The sequence below is a fragment of the Curcuma longa genome, chromosome 8 (genome assembly GCF_044706935.1).
Source record: "Curcuma longa cultivar G26 ecotype Majalengka, Jawa Barat chromosome 8, ITB_CL_G26_1.1, whole genome shotgun sequence".
NCBI lineage: Eukaryota > Viridiplantae > Streptophyta > Magnoliopsida > Zingiberales > Zingiberaceae > Curcuma > Curcuma longa.
In genome coordinates, this window is record NC_133868.1 from 12,093,709 (window position 1) to 12,108,984 (window position 15,276).

General features: G+C 37.8%; 3 protein-coding genes across 3 annotated transcripts; 2 read left to right on the top strand and 1 right to left on the bottom strand.

Moving 5' to 3' along the window:
- The first annotated feature begins 2,251 nt into the window (after window positions 1–2,251).
- LOC141833068 (putative calcium-binding protein At1g02270) lies at window positions 2,252–6,452 on the top strand. Its single transcript, XM_074720465.1, has 10 exons — window positions 2,252–2,579; window positions 2,677–2,781; window positions 2,873–2,978; window positions 3,239–3,459; window positions 3,549–3,625; window positions 3,703–3,811; window positions 4,963–5,088; window positions 5,593–5,703; window positions 5,779–5,886; window positions 5,970–6,452. The coding sequence occupies exons 1-10, from the start codon at window positions 2,424–2,426 to the stop codon at window positions 6,204–6,206; spliced, it is 1,356 nt and encodes a 451-aa protein (XP_074576566.1). The 5' UTR covers window positions 2,252–2,423; the 3' UTR covers window positions 6,207–6,452.
- A 5,833-nt stretch (window positions 6,453–12,285) lies between these two features.
- LOC141834044 (uncharacterized) lies at window positions 12,286–13,307 on the top strand. Its single transcript, XM_074721501.1, has one exon. The coding sequence runs from the start codon at window positions 12,369–12,371 to the stop codon at window positions 13,305–13,307; it is 939 nt and encodes a 312-aa protein (XP_074577602.1). The 5' UTR covers window positions 12,286–12,368.
- A 1,346-nt stretch (window positions 13,308–14,653) lies between these two features.
- Window positions 14,654–15,194, bottom strand: LOC141834196 (uncharacterized). Its single transcript, XM_074721649.1, has one exon. The coding sequence runs from the start codon at window positions 15,125–15,127 to the stop codon at window positions 14,783–14,785; it is 345 nt and encodes a 114-aa protein (XP_074577750.1). The 5' UTR covers window positions 15,128–15,194; the 3' UTR covers window positions 14,654–14,782.
- Between the last annotated feature and the right edge of the window lie 82 nt (window positions 15,195–15,276).

Here is a 15,276-nt window from a genome sequence, read left to right on the forward strand (position 1 = left end):
CAGAGGAGGGTATTACTCGGTTTCACCGACACACCCTAAACTCATCTAATGTGAAGGAATATCATTTTTAATTAGAACTCAATACTTATTATAACTCCTTGAGTATACTAGATATTCACTAGGGATAACTTTCCTAAATACCTTTCTCATGACTTTCCTAAGTTTCTTTGAAGTCTTAGTCATGCTAGCCTCCTTAAGGTTAACACTAGGGATAACTTTCTATGTAACCTTGATTTGACTCCTAAATTTAGGAGTAGTTTCATAGTTATATGGAACTCTATAGTATGAGGACATGTTCTCCTTAGACTTAGGTTTGTATCCCAAAACTTTCTTTCTTTTAGATGGTTCTTGTCTATCTAAGTTTAGATCTTGTTTCTTTGATCATTTAAACATATTTTCCATCTTGCCAAGGTATTCTCTAGCTTATTAAGTCTTCATTTCCATCCTCAAATTTTGATTTTCAATGATTGCTTTGGATAAATCATCACTACAACATTAGAAAAACCTATGACGAATAGAGATAGAAAAACTATGCAATTTGAGATTAAGAACTGATATAAATTTTATATCATGATGATTTTTTTTAAGATGAGTATTTTCAATGGTTTAATTTTGTCACAAAATTTCCATGTAATAACCTTGCGATGGATTCTATAGCCACTTTTGATTGTTATGATTGAAAATGATGAAATTATTGTCACTTTCTTATTGGGATTCGAACTCTGATCTCTTATTTGTTTCCTTAAGTATTTTACTACTATACCACACTCGTAGAGACATGTATCATCTATTTTGTTTACATTGAATAAGGTGCTAGGGCCTATCATGGAAAGGAAGGAATAGAAAATCAATGTTAAGGCTCAAAATAGCAATTGTTGGTAGGGTCTTAGATGACACCAATGGAATAGAGAAATATGAGGACAACTATATTTTGTAGTTTCACAACAAAACTTAATCACTTGACATGTTATTTTAATCTCACCATGAGCCTCTTATTAACTTATTCTATTTAATCTTAACCGTAGATCTAATTAATTAGTTAGAGAATAATTTTAACTAATTAATTTAGATAGATATTTTTAATTTTCATTACAAGAGATTAATTGGGATCTTATCCAATTAATTTTCAACTAATTAAATTTCAAAATATTTTAAAAATAGATCTTTGTGATAATTTTATAACCCTTATATAATTACTCTATTAAATTATTTTTACAATACATATAAAATTAATTTAAGCTAAAATAAATTCAAATTTAAATTAATTAACTCTTATTTAGTTTCCATCCCTCAATTTATATTACATAAATGAATTGTTAATTTTATTATTAATCTAACTTAATTTAATTAAATAAATGAATTATCAATTTAACCTTATTAAATTTTAATTAATCAATATAATTAACTCTAGTTATTTAATTAATTGATCAAGATAATTAATAATTAATCATCCATTAGGACATGCTATACTTTTAATGCTTCGTTAATACATAATATTCCTTGGATGCGCAATATGCATGTAATTTTTTTTATTTTTTAATTAAGATGTGATATTTTATGTGTGACCCACGTCTCCTCCCTCTCGGATTCTCGGCGACGTGTCCGTGAGGTCCGAATCATTCGAGTTGCATCAGCCACGGCCCTCGATCCCCACTGTCATGTGACGCCGGATAGTGACACGTGCCCCACTATTCCCTCAGCGTAGCAATGTTGTCGGTGGCTTTTTCCAATAAAAAAAATGGAAAATAAAGGGACGCCAAAATGTGCCGCGGTGGCAGCGAACCCGGCGCAAAATAACCGGACTGCCATGGCCCACCATGACTTGTCCAGTGTGTCCTTTCTTGCCAAATGGAAATGGTGGCACGTCACTGATGATTGATTTTATTGATCACAATCTTATAGCGCTGCCCCAACTCCACTGTTAAATAATACTGTGTGGGGCCCCGCAACACTCACTTCATCGCTTTGGGACAATAAGAATGCGTAGATTCTCGAGGGTCAGTACGTGTCGATTGGGCACCGCCACATCGACGGAAATCAACGGAGGTCAAAAAAACCAAAACAAAAGTTTCATCGGGCGTGCACCGACGATGACGTCATCCGTCCACCGCAGTGTTGAATTCCAACGTTTCGATAGAGCACCGACGGCCGCTCGGCTCGCGGGGGCCCGCCTCGTTCGTCACGCTGTAATTTTGTATAAATACCCCCCACTTCTCCGCGGTTCTTCCGATCCGATCTGTCGATTCATCGACGTCGTCAGGGCGAAAGCTGGCACCGCATGTTCCAGTTCGCAGGCTGTACGAAGAATTCGACCGCCCTTCCGAATTCGTTCTTGAATTGGTTGCTTGCTCGATCGTTTGCCGCATTGCTGGTTGTTGTCGTTGGATCGAGAACCGGGGATAGGTAGAAATAGAAAGCACGGCATGGACGGGCGAAAGGAACAGGAGAAGAGGAGGTTGCGAAAGAGTAAGAAGAAGGGGTTGCGAGTGGGGTGCGGTTCGGTGGCAGCCTCCGAACGTTGCGTCTCCTGCACCACCTTCAACATCCTTGCGCCGATCTACAAGCGACTCAGCCAGGAGGTGAGTAGCCGATCCATGTTCGTTGATTTGGGGCTTTTCTTTTACCTTGTCTCTTTGATTTGCTCTTCGGTTTCTTATGATGGGGTGACGCTGGCAGGACCAGAGTTGCAGGGAGAGCCAGTACAAGGCGTATTGGTTGAACCGGAATGAGAAGATCATCGACCAGCTCTTGGTCGATCGTTCCTCTATAATCTGCCTCCAGGTACGATCTTAAAGTTTTGTATTGGAATATTGGAGTTTGGATGAGGGATCTTTGGGATCTAAAATTCTTTTTAAGGCGTGGATTGATTTAGGAGGTTTGGTTGGGGAATGAAGAGCTCGTTCAAATGTACGAGAAGAGACTGGGCGATGCTGGTTACATAAGCTTCAAGCTCGCTCGAACGAACAATCGCGGCGATGGTACGTAGGATCTTCATCGCAAAATAGATTGTTCAATTCTGCTTCCTTTCGTTGACGTATTGATTGGTTTTAGAGAGAACTGCTTCATTCTCTATGATTTTTGTCATCTAAAAGGGGCATAACGAGTTCATGTTATGCTTGCAAAGATTTAGCGGTACTGGAGATTTAGGGTTTCTTGCTCGATCATGTCAAAATGCTTCTGTTATAGTCTAATACCTACATTAAACGTTATTACAATAGAAGTTTCAATCTGTGTTCAGGTCTCCTTACTGCTATGCGCCAGGACTATTTTAGGGTCATAAACTATAGAGAATTGTTGTTTAATGACTTTGGAGATCGTGTTGCTCAGCTCTTACGTGTGGAATCGGCTGTTGCTTTATGGCAAGGTCAAGCATGCAGCGTCCGGCAACAAATTCTGATTGTGAATACTCATTTGCTATTTCCTCATGATTTTAGCTTGTGTATAGTTCGTTTGCAACAGGTAGATTTATCTTTCTTTGCACTAGTTTTTCCAACAATTTGTCTTCACCTATGGCCTAATAACTTTCTTTCTGGGATTGCCAATGGAAGGTGTACAAGATTCTCCAGTACATAGAAACATATCAAAAAGAGCACAATCTTGATTCCATGCCCATCATACTCTGTGGGTAAGTACTATAATATGCACACATTCACCATTGTTTGTAGAAAAAATTGGTGTCTCAATTTCCACTGTGTTCTACAGAGATTGGAATGGAAGCAAACGGGGCCATGTTTATAAGTTTCTTAGGTCTCAAGGATTTTTGTCATCATATGACACAGTTCATCGGTACAGTGATGTTGATGCTCATAAGGTCCTAATCTTTATTTAGGATTCTGTTACTGTGTTAAAGTTTGATGGCTAAATTATCAAGGGAAAATTCCCAAAGGGCATCCTTAGGTTTCTTCTATTCCTAGCCAGTGCTCCATACTTTGTAATTATCCAAAAGGCATCCTATAGTTGTGCTCGTAGTGTTACTGGCACAATCAATCTTCTTTGGGACAACAAGCTTCAATTCGTGGAAGCTACTCAACTTGTCACTCGTGCCGATAGTAGAGGATTGAGTGGCTACAAACTAGGACGAGTTGCTTGGCTTGTTGGTGTTGTCAATGTCTGCGATGAATAAGCGGATGGAGTATCATCACAATGTTGTGAAGTCTTGATGGTTTATTCTTCCAAAGCCGATGGCCTACAACAAAGAGGTCGCTAGTGAGAGCAAGAAGAAGCAACACAAACTCTCTAGCAAGATCCATCTCTACTTCTAGTCGACACCCATGGTGCTTTGGCCAGAGTATAGCATTAGGGTGTTTAAGCTCGACATCCTTAGGGTCCTAACCTCATGCCAATGAAGGCCAAGAACTAGCAGGCCGACAACATATACTGAATGGCAAGTACATATCCAAATGGGTTTGAATGCAAATAATCCTCAACAACCTCTCATTGTAGTGGAGCGAGTAGTACATCTAGGAGGTGTTTGATCCCCACACGTGGCAACCATTAGTCTTTGACAATTGCCATTTGGGAGGCCACAAGGAAGGCGTCAGGCATAACAAAGTTCACATTCGTCGCTCAACATTGGAGATCGACTAATTGCACACTCATTTCTATCCCTTGATGTTGCACACTACTTCTGGCCTAAGGAAAACAGGGAAGTTGCATCGTTGAGAGATGTTTCAGTGATAACGGTGCTCGTTGAGATGTTTCAGATGGTGGGCCTTAATGATTTATCGACATTCCAAATAGCCTCCTCTCTAAGCTCTGCACATCAGTAAAGAGCAGAGAGGAGGCAGATTAGAGAGGGGTATATTTGGGGTATTTCCTTTAGACATGAAGTGCCTTTTTGGATAATTAAAAAGCATGAAGTGCCTGCTAATAATAAAAGAAACTCAACTTGCCCTCTTGTAATTTTGTCAATAATGGATGTCATAATATTTTGTTGATGTCCTTTCCTCAAATCTCATGCAGTGGGTCAGCCATCGCAATCACCGTGGGAATGTCTGCGGAGTTGACTTCATATGGCTTCTAAATCCTAACAAATTCAGAAAACCATTGAGAACTAGCTGGAATGAAGCTGTATTTTGCCTTATTAAGGTAAAGGATCTTTTTTTTAGTTTTTGTTGCAGGCACAAACTTTATGTTTTAATTAATAAATTTCCTATAGTGTGTTAGCATTTCGCTTCTTTTCACAAGCAGTTTCATTTGTCCCCTCCATAGTTGCTGCCTTTTCTGAAACACTACTAGAGTTTTTAAATCGTTGTCTTACCCTTATAGTTTCGATTAAGTTACAACTATTATGTAGCATAGTCTCTCAGTTCTAGGACAGGTTAGTGGCTAGTTCGCCTTATAAATTCAACATTGTTAATATTTTACTAAGATGATTTATAAGTTAAGTCTCTCAGAATTTAGTAATTCAAAAACTTAAATAAGTCAAACTTTAGTGGGGCAATTGTTACTTTCGTAATAAATCAAAACTATATGGGTAAAATGGTTATTAAACAAATTTAGGGGCATTTAAAAACACAACAAATTATGAGCCAAAATGGAATTTGTTTTCTTTTTCTTATGAAAAGATATGACTAAAATTCTCTTTTTCAGTCTCGCCTACGAGCAGCTTCTCTTACAGAAGATAATGCTTTTGCATTCCTCAAAATGGACAATCCTTTTGATTACATAACCTACTCAAGTTTCTGTCAGGCACTCCATCAGGTACATAACCAACATCTTGTTGGGAGCTTAGATTTCTTTCGAATAATTTCTCACTTATACTTCAAATCGATGCAGCTTGGTTTGTCTAGTCATCCTCATGGTCTAAGTCCGGAAGATACAAAAGGTTTATGGGCTCAAGCTGACACTGATGGAAATGGTATCATAGATTTTGAAGAGTTTCAGGTATCAGACATTCGACACATTTAACCAAACACTTTGACCATGGATCTTCATCATATCTTACATAATTTATGATGCATTTGCAGCAACAAATCTGGAATCCCAAATGCTTTGAGAAAGCTGAGGAAGAAACAATATTAGAAACTAAAGAGACTCAGATGATACAACAACAGACCTTTGGATTTAATGTTAAGGATGCAATTCTCTTCCCGCCAGAAGTTGAGCGAGGGATGTGGCCAGAAAATTATTCTCTTTCTGATCATGCGCCCCTGACAGTTGTGTTCTCGCCTGTAAAGATTCCTTGTGGTCAACCAGTTTGCTAACTCTTAATGGAGGAAGTAGGAATTGTTGCCTCATTGTAGACGTTTCATACTTCAAAGTAAGCTACACTTAATTTGTGTATGTAATTGTGATGGCAGAAAAAATAAAATATAAATGAATAAGTAGAAGATAGCATTAGATGAGATCAAAAGTGTATAGAGATTTTGTTTATATCTTGACAAATCTTTGTACTCTAATGTAAATGAGCAAATCGTTTTGTATCAATGTGATAGCATAGCAGCTACAAAGTTTAGTTTGCATGTGTGAACCCTTTGCCCTTGTTTTTTGAAGTTATGAATGACACGTACAAAAGGACTACAGATATTTTACTATTCTATATTAGGCATTATCAAATTCTCATATCTAAAATTGAGTGGCAACGTCATTTGGTCCAATAATGGTCTCATGGTGCTGGCTAGGCCTTTTCAAGGGAGTGGCTAGCATAAGCATAAGTGGCACTATAAGAGTAGAGTGCACGATAGACAAATTTTCCAAACCTCCATTATATACCTAGAAGGGTTCGTGCACACGGTTGCCGCTCCTACAGCACCCAACTCCTATAGCACCGAATCTAGCTTTGAGGAAGTAGATTGCCTCCTCATATATATGCGTGTCTGCCTGTGCATGCAGCGTTCACGATAGAAGCAATCGGGTGCCGTATCATTTACGGGCACCTAGATTAGGAATAGTATTATTTTATTATTATTATTATTATTTTATTTATGATTAAACTATTTAAAATTTTACTAGAATTTTAAGAGTTCGGTTATAACTAATATTAAACATAAAAAATTTTTAAATAAAAAAAATAGTTGCTCAAAAGGTGTGCGAGGTAAGGAGTCTGAGATAATAACCTAATATACCTTGTGAATGTCTAAATTTTTTTGTGTGCTTAATACTATAACTCAATTCATAAATCCTAAAAGTAAAATTTTAAATGACTTAACCGTAAATAAAAAATAATAATAATATAACATTGTTCTTAGTTTGGACGACCGAAAGTAATTTGAGTGTCTAGACACTTCTGTCACGGACGCTGCAAACAACATATATGTATATATATATATGTGAAAAATTAAAAACCATCTCATATTTTAATGAATTGTATACCAATCATGAAATGAACGCTTCTATCATATTTTTTTATCTCAAGAGTATACTTTTACTTTCAGTATTGTTATAGTAAGTATGATTAGTTACTACTGTTGGGTTATATATATATATATATATATATATACATCTAAAGTACATGGAAAAGATCATGGGATTAAAAGGATGGAAAGTATCTTTTCCATTGGCATGAGGCCTTTTGGGGAATTACTATAACATATAACTCAAGTTTTGATGAATGACAAATAGATTAAAGTTAGGTTTGTTATGAGTTTAACCTTCTTATTAAGTGTGCAGGGTTGAAATATTTAGAACCAGACACCAGGCTGAAGTCCAGGATGGTTGAGTTCTGACAGGAAGTCCAGTTGGGTCCGCGGGGGCTTGACAACTGGTTGAAGACCAAGTTGGTGAAGACTTGACAGGAAGACCATAGTGGTTGAGCCTTAGCAAAAGACTCGATGGGTTAGAGAGAAGTCTAGTAAATCTGCGCTAAGGTAAGTAAGGTAAGTTACTGGAGGAGCGAACCAGTGAGGACAAGCTCCATTTTGAAATTTTAGGCGCGGTCCAACTTAGATCCACTTGGGTGATCTAAGTTGAGGTCTGGTTAGATCCTATATAGTCTGGATTGACAGGATCTAATTAATTTTAAATAGTCTGTATTTTAGTATATTTTATTATTATACTAAATCTATTTTATAGAGTTTATTTGGTATATGGACAAAATTAATTTTGCATGTGAACTCTGGAAAAATTAATCTTTATTATTATTTATTTTTCTAATTTGAAATTTTATTAAATGATAAAATTATTCCTATAATAATTATTTAAGGAGGATAAAATTTTTTATAAAAATTATATATATATATATATATATATATATTATTTGAATTATTCTTTGATCCTAGATAAGATAAACTGTTAGGTGTGGATTAAGTTTTGTGTTTTTTTAAATATTTGCAGATCTAGATAAACTTGATAGTGCCTATACAAAGTTGTGGTCAGTGCATGAATTACACAACTTCGACCAACGTCATTCTTCTGCGGAAGCCCGAGCTTTGACATGACCACGTCCAACTTCTGCCGGAAGATCACCTCCAACATCCGAGCTCGTCCAGAATTTTCTATTGTTGGGTAACGAAAAAGTTTTTTTTAATATTTATTTTTTACACTTATTTAAAAGTTAAAAATGTGGGGTTGTCACACTTTTTCTTATTGTATTTGCCTACTCTACCAGAGTTTTTTCTGGTAGAGAGATTTTAGTGGATTGCCCACAGGAAGGTCCAAGGGACTTGGGTCTTCGAGTAGGAGTCGTCGACGGCTCCGAACGAAGTAAAAAATTACTTATATCTTTCGTACTTATTTTCTTTTATCGCTTCTTATTCTCTTTCCGCTACGCAAGCTTTTCAAAGCACGTTTCTTTTAACTCTGATTTAATAATACAAAAGAATTTTTAAAAGACACGTGATTCACCCTCCCTCCTCTCACGTGGATCAGTCCTACACCAACTTCGTCAAAATTACTAATTTCTATCAAAAAATTTTAATTTTGTCAAAATGATTTTAAAATTTTTAGAGTAGTTACTTAATAGTTGCTATAATACTATATTAATTATTATAATAGTTGTAGCAGTTACTTACATAGTTGTTATAATATTATTGTATTAATTGTTATAGCATTATAATAACTATTAAGAAGTTATTATAAAAAATTTAAAATAATTTGAATGAAGTTTTAATAATTTTGATAAGTTAATAAAGAATATTTTGATATAATAATATTCTTTTATATATAATTTTGATGAAAATAAAATATTTTATTTTATCAATTGTAGTAGTTATTGAATTTAAAATAAATGACTCATCTAATCTAATGCGTCAATAGATTTAGATTCTGGAGTAACTAAAAATGTCACGGTCCGGACCTCCATCCCTATATAGTTAGCCTCCTTGCTCAGATAATATTCATTTCTGCATTAAAATTCATAAATAATACCCAACAAAGGTATACAAGTTATACAAACATAAATATGAATACTTTATTTAATGATATAGACAATGTTCGACCCTAAAATCTGACTCAATCATACCATGATATGATTGATAACTGACCTCGTGTAGATAATGAAATGAACAATGCTGAAATAATAAAATATATAAGTAGTCAACTATGCAAATAAAGGAAACTTAATGTACTCTGTAGAAACTGTCTCCATAACTATTGTTGAGTATCTTTGAACAATCGTCCAACTTTATTGACCAAATCTTGAAAATCGCGTAAGTCTGTGAATCTGGATGTCAAAAGAAAATGGAAAATGAGCACAAAGTGCAAAATAGAAATACAAAAGACGTATATGAACATATTATTAAAGAGGGCAACACCATCAATTCTCATTTATCTTTTTCATGTCATTCGTCTTTTATTTTCTTTTTAATTAATATCCTCAGTTCCCATATTATTGTCTTATTTTATTTAACCCTCAATATGATTTCTTTAGTGGATAAACAACATACAATCTACTCATTTAGAATGTGTCATTTAGAAAAAGGGGAACGATCTACATTCCACTTAATATAAACATATCATGTATAAATGAAACAATATCAAAGTGAGCGACCTGCAATCCACTTGAAAAAGATGCATCATATAATCGAGTGAATGACCTGCAATCTACTCATAACGAAATTGCATCGTAAGTATGCGTCTATACATACATAGCTCGGGTGAATGACTCGCAATTCACTCAAACGAGATGTATCGTATATGCAAGGAGTGACGACCCGCAATCCACTCAATACGAAATACATTATGTGAATGCATATATACAAATACATACATAGAGTGAACAACCCACAGTCCACCCGAAAAATATCTCACATAACAAAATAGGATGAACAACCTGCAATCCACCCCGTGAGAAAATTTTATCTCAATTTGATCGAAATTTATGCACGCGCAGAAAGACTCAAAGATTCCTTTCAAGCTGCAGAGCAAAGCGCTCTATATGTATAGAGAATTACTTCATTCTTTATTAACTTGGTTGAAAATATATATCTCCTTACGAGCATTGAGCCGAAGCTCTCTCGTATGATTATATAGCTTGCTTCAGTTATAAGAATTTAATGAATAAAATTCATTTCTGATATTCATCTACTCTTTATTTCCTCGTAATAATTCAGGTTATTTCTTTTCTTTTTGTAAGTTTCACGATCAAACTTTTGGACAACCAACAATAGATCGTATATGAAAAAGACAAGCAAATATGAATGATGAAATCAAACCATAAGGGTATATATATAGAAACATACAACATATTATTATCTTCTAACGGAATGAAATTATTGATATTTATTATCATGAAAAAAAACTTAAGTTGATTTATAATAGGAAGTCACATGTGAAATAACATCTTAGACCAAACAAGAATGATATTTTCATAGGTTGAAATCCGAATAAAATCAATAATAGTTTATAGGCTACATGTAATTGATTTGCATCCTATAATATGAAAGAAAATAACACATCCTATAATGAAAGAAAGTAGCAACGCGAAGAGCTAAGGAAATTTAGATTGATTGATTGAGTTCTGAATCTATAGAACGATCAAGATAAAGGGAATCTAATTAAATTGTTTATTCATGTACAAAAGGAGATTGAAAGAGATCAAGCAAGAAAATTCCACCTCAATTAAATATCCACTCACGCTTGGACTGTTGGCAGTGTTGCGATGATGTGCAGCGGTGACAATGATGATGACAAGGAGCAAGGACAACGGCGGTGGCGACGACGATGACAGGGAGCAAGGACGACGATGACAACGACGACGACGACGATGACGACATGGAGCAAGGACGACGACGACAGCCACGATGACGACAGGGAGTAAAGACGGCAACGGCGGCGGCGACGACGACGACAAAGAAGCAAGGATTGCGGCCTTGCACGACAAAATGTTTTAACTAAAAAGTCACATTAACCTTTATTCACATTTTTACATAAAGGTCCAATAAATTTTAAAATTTTTAACTAAGCCCCTTTTAATTATTTCAATATATAACAAAAAAAACTTTTGTTAAATTGATCTTTTGTATTTATTTTTTTTATTTCTATTATATTTTTTACTCTAACATTACTAACTTTAAGATTTAGTTAAACTTAAGATATTTTGCCATTTGCACGACAAAATGTTGCCTTGCACTTAAAAATATTAATCTTTTTTATTTTCCTCGAAGCGTTTATTGATTTTGGACGATGACGTACTCAAAACGCAAGCAAAAGTCAGCATCGTCGCGTGATGGACCGCAACCAAACCCTGCAATATCCCTCCCCTCCACTCCTTCCCCACCATGACATGAATCCTCTCCTCTCTCTCTCCATTCTCCACCTCTGCACTTTTAGAAAGCTCAATTTTATTTCTGAGGCAATCGTTTGTTTGATGGTAAAAAGTAGAATGAATTCTTTTAACATTAAAATTTTAAATTTCATCTAACAAGTTTAAAAAATATATAACGTTGAATTATCGGTCAGATCAATAAAAATTTATATTTAAAGTATATTATTTCTGATTTATTTTGACAATCAATAAAAAAAATTTATAAGATCAAAACAATCATTTTTAAAATTAATCAGATACTAAAAATTAAATACTTAAATAAAAAAATAAAAACTCAATCCTTCTACCCAGCATTATACCGTACAGTTGACAGCAAAATCTTCTACTTTCCATTGTTTTTGGTTCTTCTATAATTTTAAAGTTTCTCACTTTGACCCTTGAACATTTATTTTTTTAATAATAGTTTCGAGTGAACTGTCCCGCTGCAACTAAATTAATTTAAAGATCAGACTGTGTAAAATAGAGTTTTATAGGCCTTAAATTAAAATAATGTGCAAGTGCAACTTCTCCAAATGGCTTCCTAAGAGCTAAGACCACATTACAACGATCTCCATTTCAACCAAATAAAAGGAGAGACAAGATTAAAACAGCAGCAACAAGAACAAAATCATCGAGTCAGTTGCTTTGGATCATCAAGATCGATCGTCACAAGAGAAGTTGTTAGATGAAGGCGAGCTGGGAGCTTAATCAGCCGTTCACCAAATGCATCCGGTGGCAGCTGGAAGAAACCACCGATCCCCTCCACTGCCCTTTTCACTACTTCTGCGCCAGCTTCTACGACGGCGGCGACTACCCTCCCTCCGTCGACCTTCTCGTGCTCTTCTTCGCCTTGGCGTCCTTCCTCTCCGCCGTCGCCTTCACTCTCCTGGACTTCGCGGCCAGCTCGGAGGCGGCGGAGCTCAACGTGGGAAGACTGAGACTGAGAAGGAGGCATCTGCTGCCGTCGGGCCCCGTCGGGCTTCCTCTGGTGGTCCTCATCCTCGCCAACGGCCACAGCATCAACACCATCTACCCCTTCTCGCGCCTAGCGCCGGCGCTCCTCCACGTCGTCTACGTGTCGGCGCTGGCGTTCCGGAACCGGTCGGAGAACGAGGCCAAGTACGGGGTCCTGGAGGCCACCACCGTGTCAGGGATCCTGCACGCGAGCGTGCACTTGAACTCCGTCATCTTTCCTTACTACACGGGGCTGGAGGCGGCGGCGGGGTCGACGCCTTCCGGCGCGTGCGCGTCGTGCGTCTGCCGGAAGGCCGCCCTGGCGGCCACCGGCGGCGGGCACAGGGGGTGGTCGAGGACGACGGTGGCGGTGGTGGGTGCGGTCTGCGCGAGGATGGTGTGCAGGGTGATGGGGGAGGGGAGGTGGAGAGGGGGGATGAGGAGGGCGGTGGAGGGCGTCGGGTGGGGCTTGGTTGCCAGGGACTCGCTGCAGCTGATGGCGAGAGGCGGCGGCGTTGCGGCGGTGGCCCACGGAGGGGTCTCCGCTCTGGTTCTGCTCAATCTGGCGAGGATTCTGTACAAGTTCTCGGATTCGGTGGCGAGCAAGAAGCATCGGCATCGCGCCCAGCGGAAAATCGCATCGAGTAGAGATTACGAGGAAATTGTATAGAAAAAAAAAATCTTTTTTAATGGTCCGTCGGATTTAAGTCTGAATTCGGATTAAGATTTTTTTTTATTATTTTGATATCATCTGAATTGAATTGACACCCTACTTACAAATATAGTAATTTATTATATTTATATATTAAAAGGACATTCATAATAGTTCATTATATTTGAATGTTCTAAGATTTGTCGATTTTGTTTCATTGGAGTAAGGTTAGGTTAAGGAGTGATCTCTAAATGAGGAATTCTTCCATAGAGTCCTCATTACTTTTGTTAAATTGTGTATCACTTCTACCATTTACCTTGCGTGGATGGAGAGGAATACAATGTGCTTTGAGGCTTCTCTGGATTTCTATGATTTGAATTTTGGGGATGATTCTTAGTATTGGAGATGGTTCCATTGGAGCAAGATGCTTTTTTAGTGTTTCCTTCCTTCCTTCCTTTCTTTCTTTACATACAATTTTGATCTCATAGTGATTATTTGTGAGTTGATCGCATTATGCATTAAACTCGGTGTGGTTGTTACGAATCTTTGGCGATGTCTTTTCTAGACATGATCTGAACACAGAATACTTCGGCCAATTTATGATGGGTTTTGTGAATGATATGTTAATCATATTTGAGGTAAACAATGTAGAGCATGTTGAAATTGGTCACCGAGACTGAGGTAAACAATGTAGAAGCTACAGATAGCTCTAAAAGTTCATCCTTTTTGAACACTTCATCAAGCTTTATAAATGAATTTTATGGACATGAAAAAAAAAAATAGAATTGTCATAAAGCCTACAAGTCCAAAAACAAAATTATTCGTTCACAATATGAAGAGCTCATTACTCTAACTTACAAGGAGCTTGCCTTACAAGGAGCTTGTCCAAAGTGTGCATTGGGATTATGCCCAAGTTAAATGTCTGATGGCGCTTTGGCAAAATTTTCATTAATTGCTTGAGGCACATAGTCCTTCATTGTAGATGTAAATAAATTTCGATCCACAATCGCGAATTCAGAGTCAAATGCACACAACCTCATATGTTTAGGAATGATTTTAATGCAAATGTTCCAGCTTAAAAGTTGATAACAAAGTCTGAGAAGTTCCTCTTAAAGTGGAACTTGTGTGAAAACCATTACCCTCTCTTTATCTATTATGCTTTATGATATTGTTATTCTTTGCGTAGAAACCCTATCTTTGCATCCTTTTAGGGGTTCCATGCTATGGCAGAAGAACGTATTATACAGTGGAGCAGTGAATCCAATTCCAGGACACATGCAATATGAATGTTCGTGTTCATCTAACATTGCAATTACAGAAAAAAACCGCCAGAATTAGGATCGGAATAACGATTAGAAGAAGAATGAACTAATGGCTGTCGATAATCTTTAAACAGACAGCAAATGCAATTCCAGCCGAGGAAAAAATTGAAACAAAAAGCTCCACGAGGAAAAGGGAATCCAAATCAGAATCAGAGATTACCAGTCGCCAAGTCAGAGGAAGCCGCAAAGGACGGAGAATCCGAGGACGATGAGCCACACAATGTGGAGGAGGAGGAAGGCCTGCCCGGACACGAGGCCTCTTCCGCCGTTGCCGACCTGGCACGGCCCACGCTTGGCGACGCGGGCGCCGGCGCACGCCGCCTCCGGACAGCCGCACCAATACGTCGTGCCGTCGTCGGCGCAGACAGGATCGGGGCGGAAACAGGCGATGGGGCAGGAGGCCGGCCCGCCGTCCGATCTGGCGGCGCAAGGATCAGCGACGACGCCCTCCGATCGGGCGGCGGAGGGCAGGAGAAAGAGAAGGAGGACAGCGGAGGCGAGGGGGGAAGTCGCCATGGATCGAAGAAAGGAAGACGAAAGCCTTGTTACCGAGGGAAAAGAAGGTTCTGTACCTTTCTTTGCTTTCCTCCTCCCTCGCCCGTTGCCATCGAAGTTTGGGGGTTCGCTTTTCTTAGCTGTCTGCGGGACCAGAGGTTCGTCGGGCA

What these genes read in the sequence shown, in the direction of transcription:
- LOC141833068 (XM_074720465.1), top strand. Translation starts at nt 2,424, where the DNA reads ATGGACGGGCGAAAGGAACAGGAGAAGAGGAGGTTGCGAAAGAGTAAG. An exon ending in ACAAGCGACTCAGCCAGGAG is followed by an intron (nt 2,580 to 2,676) that starts GTGAGTAGCCGA and finishes TGACGCTGGCAG; the next exon opens with GACCAGAGTTGCAGGGAGAG. An exon ending in ATGCCCATCATACTCTGTGG is followed by an intron (nt 3,626 to 3,702) that starts GTAAGTACTATA and finishes TGTGTTCTACAG; the next exon opens with AGATTGGAATGGAAGCAAAC.
- LOC141834044 (XM_074721501.1), top strand. Translation starts at nt 12,369, where the DNA reads ATGAAGGCGAGCTGGGAGCTTAATCAGCCGTTCACCAAATGCATCCGG.
- LOC141834196 (XM_074721649.1), bottom strand. Translation starts at nt 15,127, where the DNA reads ATGGCGACTTCCCCCCTCGCCTCCGCTGTCCTCCTTCTCTTTCTCCTG.